The 22495-nt window shown below is 42.9% G+C and overlaps 2 protein-coding genes across 4 annotated transcripts in view; both read left to right on the top strand.

The window, feature by feature from the left end:
- The window catches only part of ablim3 (actin binding LIM protein family, member 3), an 80833-nt gene extending 61144 nt beyond the window's left edge, over positions 1 to 19689 (top strand). For 2 of the 3 annotated variants that reach the window (XM_080416220.1, XM_080416218.1), the window contains 12 exons: positions 489 to 518; positions 678 to 792; positions 1767 to 1862; positions 5481 to 5609; positions 6635 to 6705; positions 7046 to 7211; positions 11101 to 11124; positions 13971 to 14026; positions 14896 to 14965; positions 15223 to 15233; positions 15351 to 15431; positions 17424 to 19689. In XM_080416220.1, the coding sequence (XP_080272346.1) occupies positions 489 to 518; positions 678 to 792; positions 1767 to 1862; positions 5481 to 5609; positions 6635 to 6705; positions 7046 to 7211; positions 11101 to 11124; positions 13971 to 14026; positions 14896 to 14965; positions 15223 to 15233; positions 15351 to 15431; positions 17424 to 17537 (963 nt within the window). In that variant the 3' untranslated portion in view covers positions 17538 to 19689. The remainder of the gene's footprint in view (positions 1 to 488; positions 519 to 677; positions 793 to 1766; positions 1863 to 5480; positions 5610 to 6634; positions 6706 to 7045; positions 7212 to 11100; positions 11125 to 13970; positions 14027 to 14895; positions 14966 to 15222; positions 15234 to 15350; positions 15432 to 17423) is intronic. The other variant, XM_080416219.1, reaches the window with a different exon arrangement.
- A 1780-nt stretch (positions 19690 to 21469) lies between these two features.
- afap1l1a (actin filament associated protein 1-like 1a) overlaps positions 21470 to 22495 on the top strand; it is a 44950-nt gene continuing 43924 nt past the window's right edge. Inside the window, exon 1 of the mRNA XM_080416667.1 lies at positions 21470 to 21609. Within this exon, the coding sequence (XP_080272793.1) occupies positions 21585 to 21609 (25 nt within the window). The 5' untranslated portion in view covers positions 21470 to 21584. The remainder of the gene's footprint in view (positions 21610 to 22495) is intronic.

The raw sequence follows: 22495 nt of genomic DNA, 5'->3' as shown, positions 1-22495 counted from the left end.
TTTTTTTTTTGCAAATAAAATAATAATAAAGTTTATTTTTATTGTGCATAGAGTGCCAGTAGTCGGGGGATATTACAAAGAAACCCTGGAATAAATTCCTTACCAAGAAATTGTATTCACAAATGTGTTTGCACAGGTGTCTAACACAATCAACTCCCCTAGGGGAACCTGACAGCTACTGAAAGTTGGGGTACCCGCAACCATATGCAGGAAGACTATATTTTTTATTCTGCCTTAAGTAGCATGTGATGGGTCAAACTTTTTCAAGATTCTGAATCCATTGCAATTATTTGTTTTGCACAAGGAGTGTTTTTTTTTGTGTGTAAAACAATTGATATTTCAGATATTGTCCTGTACAATCACTGATTTGCTGCGTTGTTTTCACCCATGTCTGTTTTATTCATCTGTCAGTACAGGATATGAGACTTTGCGTTTCCTCACCAGCAGGCTTTGACTAATGACTCTTTTCTTTCTGTTGTTTTTCATAGTCACTCGGGACACTCTCTGCCTACTCTCAGGTGAGTGTCTCTGCTTCTAGCATGCATTTCACTACAGGTTCAGACCGGCCAACATCACTGGAGTTTTTTTCCGTCAACATCTCTACTTGGACATGTACCTGTTGTCGTTTATATCTGTAGAACTACGATGGAGATGCACTGTTGTCTTTGTTTCTGTAGGACTATGACAGCCTGGACATGAAGCAGAGACGGTGCTCCATCGACTCGCCCACGTACAGCCGTCACGGCATGTCTCCAATCATGCCTCGCTCCCCGCAGCACTTTGGTTACCCTGGTGAGTCCTGCTCACCACTTCAGCTCTGGGCCTCTCTCTGAGCATCAGATCAAATCAAACAATCACTCAATGGCCTCCAGTTTGAGGGCAGTAATCTGACCCACTCAGCCCATAATGACACGGTGTAGAGTTTTATCTGAGTTCCATACAGGGATGCACTAATGAAATCTCCTGTCAGTGCAGAGAAGTGTTGTGATACTTATCAACATACAAATGTACAATGACCTCACTGAATTACTAACACGACTCGTTGTTGATATTCCGTATTGCTGTTAACTGCTGTTAAAACGTATTTTAATGAATAAAATGTTATTTCAACCAATGTGTTGGGTAGAGTATCTGCAGTGGTTGGAGGTCGTCTCGCTACTCTTCCATTGAAAAATGTAGACGCTGGTGTCGGGTAGGACGTAGTAATGCCTGAAGCTCATGCGCGCAATATCTCCCCTGACCAAGCAGGGGATTCCATGTTGGAAGAGTGGTAGAAATTTGGTGTCTCAAACCGAGAGTAGGACAATTAAGGTTACATTAATCCAACTCTCGTTCACATCCATTCCATTTAATGACCATTGATGTATTTGTAACAACCATAGTGGCAATGTAATTTCAGTGGTAATAAAAGATGTAGCCTATTAGTATTCATTACCAAGCGTGATCTTAGTGTGGTCTTTACTGGTTTCCAGTAGAAAAGCTTTTCACTCCAGTTTGTCCTGTTTGGCTATCATTATGCTTCTATATAATGCCATTTCACTCAACTCTTACACATGTGTACTGACACTGTAATATTTACCATTTATGAGACATTGTTTTCTGTCATTACACAAGTGGAATAGTCTTTTTTAAAGTTTCACTGCCTAATTTGGGGGTAAGATTTGCCGTTGAGTTTTTTCATGTGAGTGGGTGGGACTTACCAGGGTAACCAGGCTCTCCTTCATGCTCATCTTTCTTTTGCTGTGATTGGCTGGGGCTGGCTGCAGGCTCTGAGAGTGGCAGGAGCTCACCGTGTTACGGCCAAGAGGGGCGATCGAGTACCCCGACCACATACCAGCCCCCCAAACACTTTCATGTACCAGGTAGGACCCTTCAGCATTCATCCTCCCGAGCCCATAGATTACGAGTCATCAACCATGAGTCAAATCATTCAAGTTGTTCTGTTGATGTTATTTTGGGAGGGTGGAAATGTTAACTCTTGATTTCCCATGCATGATTTCTCTAGCATTCTAGTGCTTGATTTATACTTGGTTGCGCACCGTGTCGCACAACCAATACAAGCTATTTTTGGTGCACGACCCCGGCACACAACTAAGTATGATTCAGGCTTTACCCTCACACCTTCTCCTTACCTTCCCCTTTATTCTTCCCCTCACAGCAGTCCCTCCCTCCTCTTCCTCTCCCTCACCCCTACTTTTTTCCCTCAACTCCTCCATTATTCACCTCTCCATCTCCTCTGTCTCTCCTCAGCCTCAGGGGACCCCAACATCTACAGGAAGCCTCCCATCTATAAGAGAACTGGTACAGTGGGTTAGCCCCGCCTTAGCCTGCCTGTTCTTCGTCAGTGCAGTCGTACTGTGTTTCAGTATTTGATAGATGTTGATGGTGACCTGTCGATGGCCTCGTAGAGTAGAGTAGTTGATTAGTAGTGATGTATAGTCGTCAGCGAGCATCAGCCTAGATTAAGCTCTCACTGACAAAACCACAAAACTATAACGGTTCAACACTGCAGTTTGATTCTAATTAGTGTACAAATTGACAAAATGGACAGATCCATTTTTACTGGAACCATAGATTGATACAGATATAAGCCCACATTGATACAGATATAAGCCCACAGAGAATTATCATCAGACTCCAAGTGTGAGCAGGTGAGAGGTAAAAAGTGTAAAATTAACATAAATGTACAGTACACAGAATATAAATTTGTGCGTAAATGCAAAAATGTGTGCATTTAAATCCAAAATAGTAGAATCTATACGATTGTGTGCATGCTCACGTGTGCATGCACGTGCACGCACGTGCATGCATACGTGAGCACACGTGTGTGTATATAGTTTCCATTGCCTGTCAGGCTCTCGCTCATTAATATACAGGACGTTATGTCAGAAACTTTATGTTATGGATTTCTTATGGAGTCTGTGAAAGTCGCTACACAATATGTACTTATTGTACCTTTTGGCTCTGCAGCAGCCCCTGGCAGACAGATAGATACGATGATAGAAGGAAGAGGCTTTGCAAAGTTTTGAAGGATTACGTTTAACCCATTAAGACCTGAGGCCGATTCTATAAATGCCTTCTAAATCAGTAGTTCTCACACTTTCAAGATTCTTAATGAAGTGACGCGCTGTGAGCTCGTATATCTGCTAATTGATTGATTGAATACTTTATTAACAGTTTGCAAAGACAAGCACAGGGAAATACATTTCAATAAGGTCTGTTAAGAGGATTTTAAACCCAAGAAAGCACTATGCTTGTTTCCATTGGGGTCCTTTGTACTCAATTTGCTATTTTTGAATAGCAAACGCTAAAATCTAAAATGACACAGATGCTTTCCCGGTTTTAATGGGTTAATTAATAGTGTTTTTGGCAAGCACCACCATCGTACGATGTACAATACATTAGGCTTTAGGAGAGTCAGGGGAGATTTGAGCTTGCAAAAAGGGAAGATAAGAGGAGGAAGGGTAATTTCTTTAATGGGTGGATTTTGTTGTAGATAGATAGATGATAGATAGATACTAGATAGACAGTTCTTATTTTGTAATCATCACAAGATTATATGCAAAAAGACATTAAAATGTAATGCTATATTGTGCAACCCCCGCTATTCACTAGAAGCTTCAAATCCAATGAAATGTGGAGGTTTTTCAGATCAGATATAAAGAAGAGGTTTGCACTCATTGGAAGAGAGGATAGTGCATCTTATCCTACAGTCCTGCATGTATTTGTGGGCTTGTGTTGGAGCGCGCGCGGCCGTGCGCGCACACGTGTGTGTGTGTGTGTGTGTGTATGTGTGTGTGTGTGTGTGTGTGTGTGTGTGTGTGTGTGTGTGTGTGTGTGTGAGAGAGTTTCTAGGTGTGTGTCACTGTACAGTATGTTAACCTGTGTTGTAAACATGATGACCTTTCAGTAGAACATAGATGTTAGTGGTACATCACTGGCCCCTGGAAGCAGACGCACCTTCATTTGAATACGTAAAGAACATTCACAAGTTGTATTATTATTATTATTTCATTTTTTGTGTGGTAAGTGATGGTAGGTACGGTTTAGTAAGCTGAGTCAAAGTCCAATAAGAATGTATGCATCTGCATGTGCGTATCAGCCCATAATTTACTTGTGTTGAGGTCGGAAAATGAATTAATGTGATTTGAACTGGTGAGATCTGACCAGAGATAACAAGTCTCCAGCCACATGGCAAGTCTTTAAACATCTGCGTTATGAGGTTATTGGCATTCAGCCGCACACGTCCACATCAGTCATATTGATCCTCCTGGTACTTACGCGGCTATTAAGAAATTACACTCTCTTGCCTCAGTGCTAAAGATGATTAATATAAAAATGAACAAACAATAGAGTCATTATAAGGCGTGCTGATCTGCATACCAATGGCCTGTAATGTACTATTCAGTTGGCACTTTTGCTACCTGTACACAACCTTTACCCAAATTATGAGAAAATAAACCTCTTGTCTCTTGTCTTGGCTGTTGTGTATGAAGTGAAACCATGTCCTCTTTGTGCGTTATGGGTAGCAAAGCACATACTATACTAACACACTCCTCTCTTCCTCTGTGTTATGCTCCAATAATGTTTCCCTTTATCTTTTCACCTCTTTCCTTATTGCATCCAATCACTTTTATTCAATTCCCTCCACCTTCTGCTCCACCTTACCCTCGGTGAACTTACCACCCTGTAAGTATTCCCCACCTATCGCTGTCTCATTGTTATGTGTTTCTGTCTGTCTGTCCATAACTGTAGTGTATGTTATGTACTGTGCTAAGTACATGCATGTACGGTATGTACATATATGTATGAATCTTCATTTGTCATGGTGTATCCATAATCAAATGTATACATCAGCCAATCTATGGCTTTGAAAACTCTTTCAGGAAGTCAAGTGAAGAAGTCTCAATCGGTCGTCGGGTTCTGTCTCCGAACTCGTGTGTGTGCTCGCACGCGTGCGTGTGCGCGTGGGTGCGTGCATGTGTGTGCTCGTGCGTGTGTAGAGGCTTGTTGTGCAGTCAGCAATGAGAACGTCGTTCATCGGTGTCATGCATCATGTTTATAGGAATTCAATGGACCTTGAATTGGTTTAGGTGTGGCTAATGACTAACAGGGTAAAGAGCGATGTATCTGACATTACTCTGCATGTCACTGTCATCGACTGCTCAAAGTGGCCCTTTCATGCCACTCATAAAACTCAGTCAGTTTGACCTGGTCTCTAACGTGTAACTACTGTACACTTACTTTACCAGAATTGATTCTGTCCGACCGACTCCGGTGAGGAAAATAACCGTATATTGTGGTTGTTCTTTCTCGCCGTATTGCTTTTACGATGGTCATTAACGTCCTTTATCCCCTCAGCACAACTACAGTTCACTGCACCCGCACAGATTATGCGGAACACGGCAGTTCAGATGGTTCTGTCGATGTGGAGGTCGATGTTGACCCTTTCTCGTAACCTGCCTCCCATCTCTCCCCAGACTATCATGTGGATCCAGCCACAAAAAGCAGGACCAGCGAGGACATCCTGAGATCTTCCAGATTCTCCACCTACTCTCCTGAGCCTTACGCACAGTCAGAGACTGACTACTACTGCAGCTCACCCAAAGGTACCGTCTTCCACCCTTCTCAAATACACAGAACCCACAGTCACAATCTCACCCAAAATGGGTATACACTTTATGAAACTGAAAGAAATATTATATTTGGCCCTTAAAAGGTTCTATACGGAAGCATTTTATGTAGTTATTTGTACTATTTTTTTCTTTAATTTATTTTCTTTATAAAAAATGGCTTCTGTTATGAATCTTAAAAAGGTTCTACACTACAGTATACCGTAATTTTTGCACTATAAGCCGCACCTGAATATAAGCCGCAGCAGCTAAATTGAATGATTTGTACATATATAAGCCGCACTGGACTATAAGCCGCGGGTGTAAAATCCATAGATTTTGGAGGTCCCCTAGTGGCCGTTAGCTGTAAAAATCCATAGATAAGCCGCACCGTTATATAAGCCGCAGGGTCGAAAAATGGGAAAAAAGTCGCGGCTTATAGTCCGAAATTTACGGTACATCTAGAGTTCGGGCCACTGCGCGGCCCTCACACCTACGTCGCACCGCCGATCCGACCAATATGCCCTTATATGGAGATCTCTGATGTCATCAGTATATGCCCATATAGGGGCATGCCGCCTTTTGTGCTCATATGGAGCTGACTGATTTGTTTGCGCCTGATGCCATTGCGACATGTTGAGGTTAGACAACACACTCCATATTTGGGCGTAGCTACATTGGGAACTCCTTATATGGTTTTGGCTGAGTCATAGTGAAATGAGCGTGACGACGTGGTCCGCATGCCCGCCGGCCGGTCCTCCCTTAAGCCAATTTGTATATAAGATAAACACATAACGGTGAGGCTGGCCTGTGGATCTCGATGACGTCATACTGATGATGTCAGCCTTGGCCAGATATGAAGGAATGGCAGGACGGTATATCGGAGATTATGAATTCACAAAATGTGAAAAGTTCAAATAATATATAGTATATTATGGATGAGCTGAAACATCTTTGAGCTGTCTCAGCTGTCTCTCTCCCTCCCTCTTTTTCTCTCTCTCTCTCTCTTACTTCCATCTCAGTTTACCGTGTGCCGAGGAGGAGGTTCTCCACAGGAGGAGATGAAGAGAGTTGGAGTCACAGCCTTCAAAGAGTATGAGGCTCATTATTCTGCACTCCGTTTTCTCCACCATATTTACCACTCTGCTTCTCAGACCCGTAGATGATATGCTTTCTCCAGTATTGACGACGCATCAGTGTCATTCATTTCATTTCAAATCCTGCTTTCGTGCTGTATTTTGTGTTTCTCTCCATGCTGCGTTAATTTTTGCTCCTGCACATTAATTCAATGTTTTTGCCGATGCGATGTCACTTTCACCTCCCCCATCCCTCACTCTCCACTTTCTCTCTCTCTCTCTCTCTCTCTCTCTCTCTCTCTCTCTCTCTCTCTCTCTCTCTCTCTCTCTCTCTCTCTCTCTCTCTCTCTCTCTCAGATCGGGAGTGGCATCGGAAGGATGATCCTAAAGGAGGAGATGAAAGCCAGATCTGGTTCCTATGACAACGACCCCTGGGGCAGTGCAAGGAATTCTCGCAGCAATTCTCGCAGTGGGAGCAAGGAAACTCTCAACACGACAGGCTACAACAACACTGTTAACGGATGTAAGGATTCATCTCTCTCTCTCTCTCTCACTCTCTCTCTCTCTCTCTCTCTCTCTCTCTCTCTCTCTCTCTCACTCACTCACTCTCTCTCTCTCTCTCTCTCTCTCTCTCATGCACGTGCTATATCGCTCTATCTACAGTATCTATCCGTCACTTTCTGTGTTTATCTATCCATGTACCATCTGTGTCTTTGTGTGCAATTGCATGCGTTCGCCATGTACACACATGGTGGTGTTGTGTCTATTCCCTCTCTGTTGCATTTGTAATAATAATAATAATAATGGATTCTATTTATAATGCACTTAACATTTGTGAAAATCTCAAAGTGCTACAATAGGCAATTGCATAAAAATAAAATAGAAATGTGATTATTATTATAGTATGTTGTGCCACAAGGCTTATTTTTTATGAGGCTCAATATCTGCTGTCAGTCAGTTGGTCAGTCAGTCAGTCGGTCAGGGGGAGGGGCAGTGGGCGGGGGGTGTTGGCAGGAGGGGTCAGCAGGTCAAGGCTGCTGAAGGCATCAGGTGTTATTGAAACAGGAGCTTCATAATGCCTCATTTATACTTGGTTGTGCATCGTGTCGCACACTGGAAATGGGTGTTCTAAAAACTCTTAACGATGCAATATCTGGGAACAAACCCTGGCGCACGGCACAAAGGGGTTGCATTAAGCCTCTGAATTAGTCATTGGGTGTGTTTTTGTTGCGTTACATTAATTGAACCATTCGGAGTGTCTTCACACAACTAAATATAAATCAGGCTTAACAGCTGTCGATGATGCTTTGATGAGACAGAAGCAGATGTGGTTGGCCGTCTTTGGGCCGACGTATGATCATATCCACTTTAAACTTCTCAAGCAGCTGGAAACAGCTGAGCCCCTCACAACCTGGTCTGAGGGACAGGGCCCTATTTAGATGATCTATGGTGCAGGATATAAAACGCAGGGCGCAAATTGCGGTTGAGCGGGTGGAGGAGGAGGGTCGTCCACACCAATTGTGCAAGTTAGACAGACCCTGGTGCACGGCAAAAAAGGGGTTGTATTAAGCCTCTGAATTAGTCATGGTTGTGTTTTGGCCGTTACATTAATTAAACCATTCAGAGTGTCTTTTTCATTCCCTCTAAGAGAAAGCTGTTGGCACATTGCTATTTAGATGATAGATTGGCGCAAACAACAGAAATAATTTTCTGCTGTGGAAAAGTGAAAGTGTGGGCCCATCTAGCATTTGGTGGTCATTGGTCACATGCCTCATGCTATGTCCTCCTCTCCTCTCCTCTCCTCTCCTCTCCTCTCCTCTCCTCTCCTCTCCTCTCCTCTCCTCTCCTCTCCTCTCCTCTCCTCTCCTCTCCTCTCCTCTACTCTCCTCTCCTCTCCTCTCCTCTCCTCACCTCTCCTCTCCTCACCTCTCCTCTCCACCATAAAGCAGCTGGTGTCATACTGCTTGTTCCTCATGATGTCACTCACCCTCCCCTCCTGTTCTCACAGCTGGCGTCCCACAACCTAGTTTATTTATGAATAGTAACACCTCTCATTAAAGATGGGAGGAGAGCACTCCTGAACGAAACTGTGTGTGTGTGTGTGTGTGTGTGTGTGTGTGTGTGTGTGTGTGTGTGTGTGTGCGTGTGCGTGTGCGTGCATGTGTGCGTGGCATCGGCGCCGGCATGGGGGTTTCTAGAGATATAATGTCCCCTCACGATTACCTTGTTTTGCCATTGTGTGTGCAAATGGTTGTGTATGTGTACTGCCTGCTATCACAGAGCGTTCTGTTGCTTCACTGAAGCCGTGATCAAATGGCGGCCAGACAGGCTGGCTAGCCTAATACACACATCTATGATCAGATGCCCTCTGGGCTCTGGCTGCAAGAATTAATACGAGGTAGCCTAAGGATATTTACAGAATGAATAGATTTTGTATATTTGTACTGTATGTTTGGCATGCCCTCAGAGCCCTGACTTTGTGTGTCACATACAACAACAGTATAAACACATGCACAGAAAGCAGGTTTTGCCGAATCCTGCAACCTGATCAACTTAGCAAAATGCGGAGAGGAAAACGTAATTACTAATGGCGTGAACAACTAGAATAAATCCCCATCGATCGCGGACAGCCGCGAGAAAGGTTGGATACACTTATGCTTTCATACAATGGACAGATATCTATTCATGTCCAGCTGCTAAAGCGACATGCTGTGGATCAGAGCGAGAGGCGAGATGGCTGCAGCAACTCCAATATTTGCACTTTCTTGTGAGGCAGGAGCTTATCAGGGGACACAGCACTAGGATAAGGACTTCCTCCAGCTGACTACCTTAGTGGCAACTAAAAATAAAGTTCTGGAAAGTTTCATGGCCATAGGTAAATCATTTTCCCACAACATCTTGAACTGATAGAACTACAGTATGTATTCTGCTGTATCGCACCATGCACGCTCAATATGCTGCTGTCCGACAACACAGGTGCTAGGCATTATGCCAAAATAGTCGCTGAGACAAGGGACATACTGTAAGTGGGTAAAAAGAGTAGGCCTAAGTGTAAGCTTGAATTTCCCTTAATAAATATTTATATTTACAATCTGGTCTATCCAGAGCTACTTACAATTGTCATCTTACAACACATTAAAGTGCTTACAGTTAATTAAACACGGAGAAGTCCTCTTCGGAGCTAAACCAAAACTGACTGTGAACTTCGCGACATCACCGCCTGGCCACGCCCACTATTAATGCCCCCCCCCCCACGTCATTTTCCATTCCAGCGCCTGCGTTGTGTGTGTGCGTGTGCATGTGTGGGGCCATATTTGTGTGGTGTATGAGTCTGTGAGTCTGTGCGTGCGTGCATGGGTGGGTGCCTGTGTGCATGTGTGTGTTTGTGTGGCTATGGGTGTGTGGGTGTGTGTGCTCCTCACCCCTCTCATCTTGTCTTTCTCTGCCTCATTGCTTCTTTGATGTTGGGCTCCTCCCAGGGCATGATGGGTACCCACTACCCAGACTGCTTCTCTTCTTCCATTTGGTTTGTTAACTAGTTAAATGCTGATCAGATCCCAGGATATTGATTGTCCACTTCTACAAATATAGAAATACTGGTATACCTGCATCATACCAGATCTTTTTGACAACTTAGTTGTAACCCCCAACATGTAAAGTGTTGGGGGTTTAAAAGAAATGCTGTATTGGAAAAAGTACATCTCACATTTCTTAAGTACAACATAAAAGTTAAAATGACAACCTGCAATGATGTGGTCTATGGGATTTTTGGGAAGATACCCACTTTGTGTCGCAGTTGAAAAGAGAATTATTGGCCAAAAAAAGCAGATCTGCAACTGCACAATGCGTCAAGATGTGAGCTTGTAAGTCCACAGCGGGCATAGCACCTCATCCTCGGGTGTATATAAATTGCCATGGATCTTGCGCCATGGATCTCGCGGGTTCGGCAGATATTGGATGACTGTTGTTTGTTTGTCTGTTGTATGAAAACCAAAAGTATTTAGGCTATTTGTAACTTTAGGGTGAACAATGCCTTCATTCCCAAGTTAATTGGCTGGTGTAAACTTAATGGACTGGATAGAAACCAAAGATGTGAAACCTTTGTAATGACAACCGTTTGGAAGACGGGCATCTTGCTTGTTTGAATACAAGAATTGAAGCATAATGAATTAGGCTATAGAGAAAGTTATTTGCCAAAGTATAATTTAAACCCGGCCATCTATGTTTAAATCTATTTAGTTACAAACAGTTAAGCCAAAGAAGGTAATGATTTTGTTACAATCAGATAAGCCAATGGTTATTTGTAAATGAGGTGGCTTGGAATTAAAACCTGGAATTAAACTCAGTGCAGGGGGGAAGCAGTTCTGTGAAACACAAACTATACTGTAACTGTGGTTCCTTTGTGTTCACAGCTCCTCGGTACAGTTCTGAAAGTGGTAAGTTTTATATTATTATTATTATTATTCATGTAAGTAATTCATAAAGTCTTAAGGGTGTTGCTGGTGGATTGGGGGGGCTGGAGACTGTTTCCACACTGAGAAAAGTAAATGTTGAAATGAAATCATATTTATTCAACACAATAACTTCAAGCATTTACTATATGAGGTACAGTAAGTTTTTCATATCGAGCCCCTGCCCACAATTCAATATAATGAATTCAATTAGATGTTGTCGTTTTCCCCATGAGACTTGAATGTGTTGCTATCATTAGATAGATAATAGGTTTATAATAAAATAAATAGGTTTATGCTGGACTCAACATAGGCTAAAAAAAATAAAATAACAGTACCCCTGTGCTCACTTCTTGGTCAGAATACCAGGGTTCTTCTACATTACATTACATTACAGTCATTTAGCAGACGCTTTTATCCAAAGCGACTTACAATAAGTGTATTCAACATAGGTAGGGAACGAAAACTACTAATCACCAGAAGTCTTTAGTGCATTTTCTGCAAAAACAAGCAACCAAGAGTATACCTAGCGCTAAGGTAAAAGTGCAATATATCAGCTACCTATTTCCTTAAACAGATGAGACAAAATAGCTAAATCAAATGAGCATGAGCTAAAACAAATAAGTGTATCGACTAAACAAGATCCAATAAACAATCCAATAATCCAATAAACAATACAGCAATAGAAAACAAGCGTTCGTACAACTAGTTAACAACAAGTAGGTCAGGCAGAGAGGAAGGGTAGTGTTTCCTGAAGAGGTGGGTTTTCAGTCTGCGGCGAAATATGGGCAGTGACTCTGCTGTCCTAACATCAGTGGGAAGTTCATTCCACCACTGTGGGGCCAGAACAGAAAAGAGTCGTGACCGTGTGGATCGGCCAGAAGGACCCTTGAGTGACGAGGCAATCAGTCGCCCCGAGGTGGCAGACCGAAGTGGTCGGGCAGGGGTGTAGGCATCGACCATAGCCCGGAGGTAGGAAGGAGCTGTTCCTTTCACTGCCCTATAGGCTAGCACCAGGGTTTTGAACTGGATGCGAGCCGCTACGGGGAGCCAGTGTAGAGAGCGGAGAAGGATGGTTGTGTGGGAGAACTTGGGGCGGTTGAACACCAGACGAGCCGCAGCTTTCTGAACAAGCTCCAGGGGTTTGATGGCGGATGCCGGAGCACCAGCAAGGAGGGAGTTGCAGTAGTCCAGGCGGGAGATGACGAGAGCCTGGATGAGCACCTGGGCTGCCTTCTCCGTGAGGAAGGGGCGAATCCTCCTGATGTTGTAGAGCAGGAATCTGCAGGACCTCGTCACTGATGCGATGTTTGCCGAGAACGTCAGTTGATCGTCCAGGGTCACACCCAGATTCTTCGCAGTCCGAGTTGAGGTCACCACAGCATTATCAATGGTGATGGCCATGTCTCGATGCGGACAGCCCTTCCCCGGGAGGAACATCAGCTCGGTCTTGTCCAGGTTGAGCTTCAGGTGGTTTGTCGACATCCACTCCGAGATGTCAGCCAGACAAGCAGCAATGCGTGTCTCCACCTGGGTATCAGAGGGGGGGAATGAGAGGATTAGTTGGGTGTCATCGGCATAGCAGTGGTAGGAAAAGCCATGAGAGTGGATGACAGCACCCAGAGATGTAGTGTAGAGAGAGAAAAGAAGAGGACCCAGAACCGAGCCTTGGGGAACCCCAGTTGTGAGCCTGTGTGGTTCTGACACAGACCCTCTCAGCATCACCTGGTATGAGCGACCCGTCAGGTAGGATGCAAACAGGGAGAGTGCAGAGCCTGAGACACCCATCCCCTCGAGGGTGGAGAGGAGGATCTGATGGTTCACCGTGTCGAACGCTGCAGACAGGTCCAGGAGTATCAGAACGGAGGAGAGAGAGTTCGCTCTAGCGGCATGGAGCGACTCCGTCACTGCCAGGAGGGCAGTCTCTGTCGAGTGACCCACTTTGAACCCAGACTGGTTGGAGTCCAGGAGGTTGTTCTGGTGGAGATAGGAGGACAGTTGTTTAAAGACAGCACGTTCGAGAGTTTTAGATAGGAAGGATAGAAGGGAAACCGGTCTGTAGTTCTTGATCTCAGAGGGGTCAAGTGTCGGTTTCTTCAGGAGGGGGGTGACTCTGGCAGTCTTGAAAGTAGAGGGAAAGTAGCCAGATGTCAGAGAGGTGTTAATAAGGTGGGTTAAGAAGGGAAGAAGTTCAGGTGCAATAGACTGCAACAGAGTGGATGGGACCGGGTCCAGAGAGCATGAGGTGGGGCGACTAGAGGTAATAAGGAGAAGGACCTCGTTAGGGGAGAGGGGAGAGAAGTGGGATAGAGAGGGGATGGGGGGGGGGAGAGGAGTAGATGAGGGTAGAGAGGGGGGGGTGGCAGGCAGACGGGTGTGGGTAGTGCGCAGGGCACCAGCCGGGGGAGGAGGGAAGGAGGATCGGATATCGTTCACCTTCTTGTCAAAGAAGTTGGCGAAATCGTCGGGGAGGAGGGACGAGGAGGGAGGAGGGGGTGGTGGTTGCAGGAGAGAGGAGAAAGTTTCAAAGAGTTTTTTAGGGTTGGAAGCAGAAGCCTGAATTTTAGTGCAGAAAAAAGCAGCTTTAGCAGCTGATAGAGAGGAGGAAAAAGTAGAAATGAGAGATTGGAAGGTGAGAAGGTCCTCCAGGACTGGCTAGCTGCTAGTGCCCCCTTCTGGCCATGTATAATATTTCATCCTGGGTTGCTAAAACCATTAGGAAGTTTTGATTAATTAAGTAACTGAAGAGCTCACCATGGTCCTGTTGTGTTTCCTACTAAAATAAGATGATTGACCCTGTTTTTTTTTTGTTGTGCTAATCATTTTTACAGACTATGTGTGTAAATCGGGCTCCTTACCTGGGTATGGACGCAACGGCATCCAGAGGGTGAGAGACAGATGGGACTGCTGGGATATTTATAGCATGCAGGCTAATGAGCCAAGTCTACCTCATAGAACATAGAGTTTGAACTGCACTCTCTGATTGGCCAGTCTCATGAATGATAAAGTCTTGGCTCCCATAATTTAATGTTTGAATATATTACTCTTTTAAAACAAACATTTTTTAACTCAAATCTTTGCTTCTGGGGGTCCCTGGAAACTAAATATTTTGAGATGGGGTTGGTGGCCAAATACATATAATTTTGGGGGTCCTTGACATTGAGGAACAAATTATATGGCTGCTTATATCTAACCTGTATATTTTACCATCACTTATAATACTTCTACAATACAGTATGATATTTGACAGCTTGTAAGAGCCTAGATGTCTCCACTAGGCCTAATAGCTATTGTTTTGGTACAGCCTATCTTATTATGGTTCAGTTTGTCCTTGAAGCAGCTACAGTATAACTATGATCTCTGCCCTGTGCTGGAGGCAGAACTACTGTACCACTGATATGAGTGTTATTTCTCCCCATGATATCATGTACATAAAGCATAATCATCACCACCTAGAATATTGTCTCGACTCCTATGTGCCTCATCGAGTGCCGATTGATCCAGAATTCCACGACAACATGAAAAAGTTTGAGAACGACTGATACAGTATATAGCAACATACGTTTTTCAGAAAACTGCTATGATTTAGAAGACATTTTTAGAATCAGCCTCAGGTCTTAATGGGTTAATACACTTGACACTTGACACTGCACAGAAACAAGAAGAGAAAAAAGAATACATTTATCCAATGTGGAATTTGTCATTCCTGAATCTGTCCCTCATGTAGCCTATATCTGTGTCTCTGTTTCCATGCAGCCTCAGAGTGCAGATTGCTACCAGACGTACCCGTATGACACTGGCAGTGAGGTGAACTGGGGAAGCAGAGGTAGTTATCATTTTAAAAGTTGTAACCAAAAGCCTTATGTCGAAAAGAGCAGATCAACAAGCCCTCAACACGTCGCAATGCGATTGGCTATTTTCAGCACATGACCCCATCCTACCACAATGAAGTAGATAAGGGATCCAAAGTTTTCCACATTGTAATGTCTCTATGTCTCTCTCTCTCTCTCTCTCTCTCTCTCTCTCTCTCTCTCTCTCTCTCTCTCTCTCTCTCTCTCTCTCTCTCTCTCTCTCTTCCTACAGCGGAATACACGGTAAGATTTTTATGGAGACAAAAAGTAATTCTTTAAAGATATGCATTATTTATTACCGTTAAGTTTGTGTGCAATTAACTTTTGTGCAGCTGCCACCTTAATCATCTTTACTTGCAGATTTACCCATATGAGGCGCTCATTGTCACCACTAGAGGGCGGAATAGACTTCCCAGAGACGCAGACAGAGCCAGACTGGAGGTCAGTTATTCAGCTGTTCACATTGTGGGTGAACATGTACAGATGCAATACATTGTGTACCACATACTCTAGGTCTACCATGTATTATGTACCTCCATTTATAGATAGTTGTCACTCTCAGATCTCACTGTGTTTGATCCAATGTCGTCTGTCAGATTAATATACAGGGTCCCTTCAACAGTTGAGACATAAGGCTATTAAGCAAACAGTGGTGTGTCAGACGCACATTTGATACAGTTGGTGTCATGAAATAGATAGAGATAGTTTATTTTGTCACACAGCCAAGGCCGGTGGAATTCAGTTTCGGTACAGCCTGGTTGTCCGTTTATGGTAACATAGACAGACATAACACAAGCAGAACATTTAGAGCAACACAATGTTAACTTGACTCCGCCAGATGAGGGCGGTATTCACTTCACAATACAGCCTCCATCTGGACTCGCTCAGAGAGTAGAGCTGCCCGCACCGCTGCATGTGCGAACCAATCAGCGACTGCTAGGGGCGGGATCATCCAATCACCTGCCAAGTAGCTTGAAAAAAAAAGGGACCGCCCCTTCATCGATTGTGCTGCCGAGGTCCCAGATGGAAGTAGCCTGTGAAACAAATGTGACGCAAGCTTCTGCCATCTGGCGGAGTCAGGTTAACACAATGTATGCAAACCTCATAAAACAAAAACAAAGTACAACAGTTATCACCATAAATGCATTTTGACAACAAGTTACTGGCTTGATTGGAGGGTCATGACCTGTAGCGCCTCCCTGAGGCCATCAGCTGTAATAGAAGGTGGGCCGCATGACAGGGGTGAGAGACGATGATGTTGGTCTGTTGGATGTAGAGGAATTCAACTCAGGGGAGGGGGGGGGGCACCATATGATTTCGGAATCTGTTCATAATGTGCTGCAGTTTGTTTTGTGAGTGACAGGTCAGATTACCGTACCAAACTGTGATGGATGTTGTGAGAAATGTTGTTTTCGTGAACAGGTTAAAAACTACCGAAGGATACAAACATGGCAGGCTGACCTTATGGATGTAAGCATAACATGAATAATGGGTGTGTTCGATTTACTGTCGGTGTGATAAACGCAATAATGCCAACACTCACGGAAGTGACCTTCAGATATATTATTTTTATGCAGAAGCATAGGCATTTTTATGCTGAAGGACACTTCCGTGACTGTTGGCATTTCATTTGCATTCATTGAATTCTTCTGAACCTTGAACCCGGAAAATAGATTACTACTTATTAGTTGTGCTTGCATTCTTTCTAGACTTAGGTGTACCATTATGCAAACATTGACAATACTGTTGATTATTTCTCATTGGCACACCTAAATCTAACACACTCTACTAATTATTAATTGTATTAGCTGCAGCTGTGTTGCTTACATCACAATGTACAATAAGGCCATGTTTTTACCCTTCTGTAGTTTTTAACCTGTACAGGAAAATAAACAGCCCAGGGATTCATTCCTCTTTGAGCTCTGACGTCCTACAAGCCCAGATAATTATGGACACAGACTGTTGTTGTGTATAATCATAAGGGCAGTCCCCAGCAAAATGAGGAACAATTTAACCACTTAAACCCTATTTAGTCCTAGATCTTAAATAATTCTCTTCTCAACTGCGACACAGAGTGAGTATTTATCTTCCCAACTCCCATAGACCTCATCATTGCAAGTTGTCGCTTTAATAACATAAATCTCTTATGGGGGTCCCTGGCACCAAAGCTTTTCAAATGGAGGGTCTGCAGTTTAATATGTATCAATTTGGGGGCCCTTGGTGAGAAACACTGCTCTACTAGCCTGGTTTCAGACCATAGACCTCGCCCACTCTCTGAGTGGACAAGCTCCATGCAGCTTCAGTCTGATAATCAGGCTACTGCTCTACAACAATGGATTTTAGCAACATGAGAGGAATAATAATTTGACCGGGCCAAGTGGACAGACATGAAGGACTAACACTGTCATTTGCCTGTCCCTGTGTGTCCTCCAGCGTCACCTGTCTCCAGAGGACTTTGTGCGGGTGTTCGGGATGACTGTGGAGGACTTCGACCGGCTGGCACTGTGGAAAAGGAACGAGCTGAAGAAACAGGCTCGACTCTTTTAACGGTGCACAGAAGATTTTGGAAAGACTGCCATAACTTGAGCGAACGAAAGACACAACTGACCCGTGGAAAAGAGAGAGAGAGAGAGAGAGAGAGGAGACCGAGAGAGAGAGAGAGAGAGAAGAGAGAGAGAGAGAGAGAGAGAGAGAGAGAGAGAGAGAGAGAGAGAGATTCCACATAGTTTCACTGCCATGGCTGACAACCTGTTCTAGTTCTCTTCACACCCTGAACCAAACACACACACACACACACACACACACACACACACACACACACACACACACACACACACACACACACACACACACACACACACACACACACACACACACACACACACACACAGTCTGTAGTTCAGTCCCTAGAAGCCACCACTGAGTAACAACTGGACTCACATGAGAGCAATAGACTGTAATGCAAAGGTTTGACAGGTGCAAGAGTGTCATATACTGCTTTTATTAGGGATGGAGGAGGAATAGGCCCTCTAGTGGTGGCCCTCTGTAACCACAGCAGTACTAATACACAGCAAAATCCTGAGTTTTAACCACCTCCAACCCGGTGTCACTATTTTTTGGCAAAACTTTTCCTCTCAAAAACAGCTCAAATGGCAGATCTACTAGCTCACAATGCATTGCAACACATTGTTTGCTTGTAGGTCAGTTATTTTCACTATTGTCATGCGACACTGTCATACAAAGTCGTATAAAATAGGGCTTAAGTTGTTAATTTAACACTCAGGATTTCACTGTGCACCATGAGGAGAATTCTGGCTTTGCCTTATACTATCATTGTTATGATCTTTCAGTTTTGAGTGTGCAGCACCACCAGCAATCTGAATGAATAGAATGTAGATAAATCATTATTTATGACACTTTAGCAGAGTGACTGAATAGGTGGAGAAATGAGTGGGTGTCACTTTGTTTTTGTTCTATAACAATCCATTGATGCATATAAAGTGTACTCGCACCACTGCTTTTTGTTCTATCTGACATAAAATACTGTGTGCATCCTGCAGTTTACGTTGATGAGTGGGACACAATAAAAACAAGCAATTTGAGATGGACAAACATTTTCAATTTTGCACGTGACCTGAATTGACCAAGAGGGGGGGGGGGGGAACCAAAGGAGAAATTGCAGATATGTACAGTTCAGCAAATTCATTTACATGTAAAATTCTGGTCAGACAGACACCTAGAGATACTGTTTCCTGTGTGATAACCTAACAGAATGTGCATTGGTATAGACTAAATAGCAATTACCACACACACACACACACGCACACGCGCACACACACACACACACACACACACACACACACACACACACACACACACACACACACACACACACACACACACACACACACACACACACACGCGCACATAAGTGGCTGTATTACTTTTATATGATCCTTGCCGCAAGTTCTCTAGTGCAACACCAGTATCTGTGTAATATGAGCGATGACACCAGTAGGCGAAATAAATAAATAAATAATCAACCTTTTGGGGGGCTACCGAAAGACCCCAGAGCCATTATTGAAGAGATGCGTATTATATTGAAATGTTGTGTTATCAGATATTAATCAAACCACTATTGGGACAGTGGTGAGTCAGATGCTGATGAAGCTGTCAGCCGCTGGCTCTGGGAAACTTCCTTACAGCTATTAGGCCTCCAACGCATAATTAACAGAAGTGCTAATCTTGCCAAACTTTTAAGTGTTTTGATGTTTAGCAAACGGATGGCAGTAAAACACCTAAGAAGCAGGTTAGGTGAGTGGTGTTGAAACCACGACTTTCAGCCAAGACAGCCCTATTATCAGTCTGGTGCTACAGTATGGTGCCTTGCACCTTTAGCGTGCACACACACACACACACACACACACACACACACACACACACACACACACACACACACACACACACACACACACACACACATTATTCCATATTTCCCAATTATGTAATTGCAACAGAGTTATGGTTTAGTATTTCTGAGGTTCTTTTTTACTCTCAGTCAAACCAGTAGCCATATGTGCACCACAGCTGTCCCTGTTTGAACGATTATCCAATAATTTTGTAGCGAAGATTGTATTCACTCAGATAAAACTCATTGACAATACAGGGGCTTTGGAGACTTTCTTTTGAATATGATTATTTTGATTTTGCCACAAAAAAATAAACTTAAAATAAACAATTAAAGTCTCTTCTTTTTCATTTGTATACAAAATGATTTACAAAGAGAAACACAGATATGTTGCAAGTAACAAGTCCTTTGTACAAACAAGCAAGAAATGCCTGGTCGTGTTCATTGTCCTAAGAAATGCGCTGGCAATAAGACTGTCTGTCTTGGCAATATCCTCACTACACACTTGACAACGTAAACATCCTAAATGGGTCCAAGTTTATTTCCTGTTGCAGTGTTTGTGTGTATCAGTAGCTGACAGTGTTTGTGAATATCAGTAGCTTATATAAACTTGACCTAAGCTGTTCCTTAGCAACTCAATTACACTGACTGATATGGTCTACTCGATAACACATATTTTACATTTATTTATAGTGCAGTTGAAGGGTAGGAGCCTAGAATAGCTGTTATTACATTGCATGCATACAATGTATGCAATATCAGCTATTCTAGGGCCAATATGATGATGATCAGACGTTTTCATTTCAAGGATATGCATTAGGCCACATTATAAAAAAACAACAACATAAATAATAATAATAATAATAATAACAATTATAACTTTTATCATTATTATTATTATTATTATTACAATGTAAACTCCTCAGCGTTTAACACTTAAGAGTCTATTTCAGGGGTCGGCAACCTTTTTGACATGAAGTGCCATGTTTTCATTTTCTTGATAGTCAGTGTGCCATATCAACATGAGTTTAATTACATTGATGTTTAACACATCAAAATGAAATATTTCCAACTGATTTTGATTGTCCATAGGCTATACATAACGACCTTTATTTTTTCTTCTTTAGAAATATATTCTTTCACATCAGGGTGTAATGATCATTAGACTCCCACTACCAGACTCCTTCCCCAGCCAGAGTTGGAATGAATGTAGAATTATGTGCAGGATGTAATTGTAATTGTATATAGATGTGAGGGAACTTCATTTTACTGGCTAATTTTTTTTTGAATGTTTAATTTAAAAAGAAAAACCCTCTCTTTCACACTTATGCCAGTGTGCCAGTGATCACCCGCTCCTGTCCTGTGCCAATGTTGTTGTTGTTGGCACCCGTGGCTAAGGTTGCCCACCCCTGGTCTATTTGGGCCCCCGGTGGTCCCCGGACCGGCGGACCCGATGTTGAGAAACAATGGTCACAGTGATATTAATAGTACATTCTTACACATTATGTTATCAATACACATGGTTAGTTTTTTTTTATGCTTTTAACAAAACAATTAAAGCAATGTTTGAAGTTGTGAATCCTTGTCTTAGGCAGGGGTATTTTCTGGCAGAGTGCAATAGATGTAAAAAAAATAAAAAAGGAAACCAGTACAAAACATTGTATACATCTTATGTAATTCATATATATAAATCCTTTAAGAACATATTTTCAACAAACTTACTCTTTTAAATTAGTGTGTTAATAAATAATAATTTGAAATGTTTTGGTCGGACATGATGGGTGCGTTCGAAAATACAGCACTGAGCGCACTGGCCAATACAAACTAATAGGCGAGTGTGCTCTGGTGCGTAATTTCCGAACGCACCCGATTTGTCCCAATTCTCAAGACTGGTATATACAATAGGCTTTAGGACCCAGCAGCGTTGGACCGCCTGCCTGCAGATTGTAAGGTTCCTAAACTTTTTGGATGTGAAATGTATCAACCGGTCCGTGGCTGTCACACACACATACACACACGCACACGCACACTCACACACATTGTTGTTGTGACACACACGCGCACACTGTGACACACACACACACACACACACACACACACGCACACTGTGACACACACACACATGGAGCTGCCCTGAACTTCACGGCGGTATTGGATGAGCTCAGCTACAGTGACAGTCAGACCAAATGGACCAGGGCAGCAAAACGAAATGTGAGTCACTGTTTGCTTTTTCCTATATTCAGATATTGGTGCACGAGTGCGTTACGTGTTTCTGCATGCAAACTATGAATTGTGGATATTATTATTATGTGTGTTGCACGCTGTGGTTGCTCGTGTTGTTCAGTATAGTTACAGTGTTGATTGTAGCAGTTTGAACGCTCTATAGTTTGCAAAGTGAGCCCAGGTGTGGTTTATTCTGACTCCCACCTTATGACCAGTGGTGTAAAGTAACTAATTACATTTACTCAAGTACTGTACTTAAAGGGGAAGACCACCCATTTTCAATATTTAACTATGTCATTAATATAGCATAAAGGAGTTGTGTGGAAATAAGAAAAATTTTAAATGTTAAAAATTTTAAATGTTAAACCCAAATTGATTTTGGGTTTAACATTGCAAATTACACCATGATGAGTCATCACGGTGTAATTTGCAATGTTAAACCCAAAATCAATCCTCCAGTTCAACGCAACACAGAAAGGGGGGAACTTTTTTCTTATTTCCACACAACTCCTTTATGCTATATTAATGACATAGTTAAATATTGAAAATGGGTGGTCTTCCCCTTTAAGTACAATTTTGAGGTATTTTTTTGCTTTACTGGAGTAATACTTTTACTTCTACTCCACTACATATCAGAGGCAAATTGTACTTTTACTGTACTACAATTATTTGAAACTGTTTACTGTTTACAAGTTACTGTAGATTTTGATTGCTATTACAAAACATAAGTTAACCACTTCAGCCCTATATACATTTCGGTCATTTGAAAATAGCAGATCTACAAGCTCACAATTCGTGGCATCGCGACCCATTGTGAGCTTGTAGATCTGCTATTTTCCAAAAATTATTTAAGACATTTTACACATTTGAAAAC

The sequence above is a fragment of the Gymnoscopelus braueri genome, assembly GCF_963280865.1.
Source record: "Gymnoscopelus braueri genome assembly, chromosome: 20".
Classification (NCBI taxonomy): domain Eukaryota; kingdom Metazoa; phylum Chordata; class Actinopteri; order Myctophiformes; family Myctophidae; genus Gymnoscopelus; species Gymnoscopelus braueri.
The sequence above is the reverse complement of the archived record's forward strand: the minus strand, read 5'-3'. Positions and strand labels throughout refer to the sequence as shown.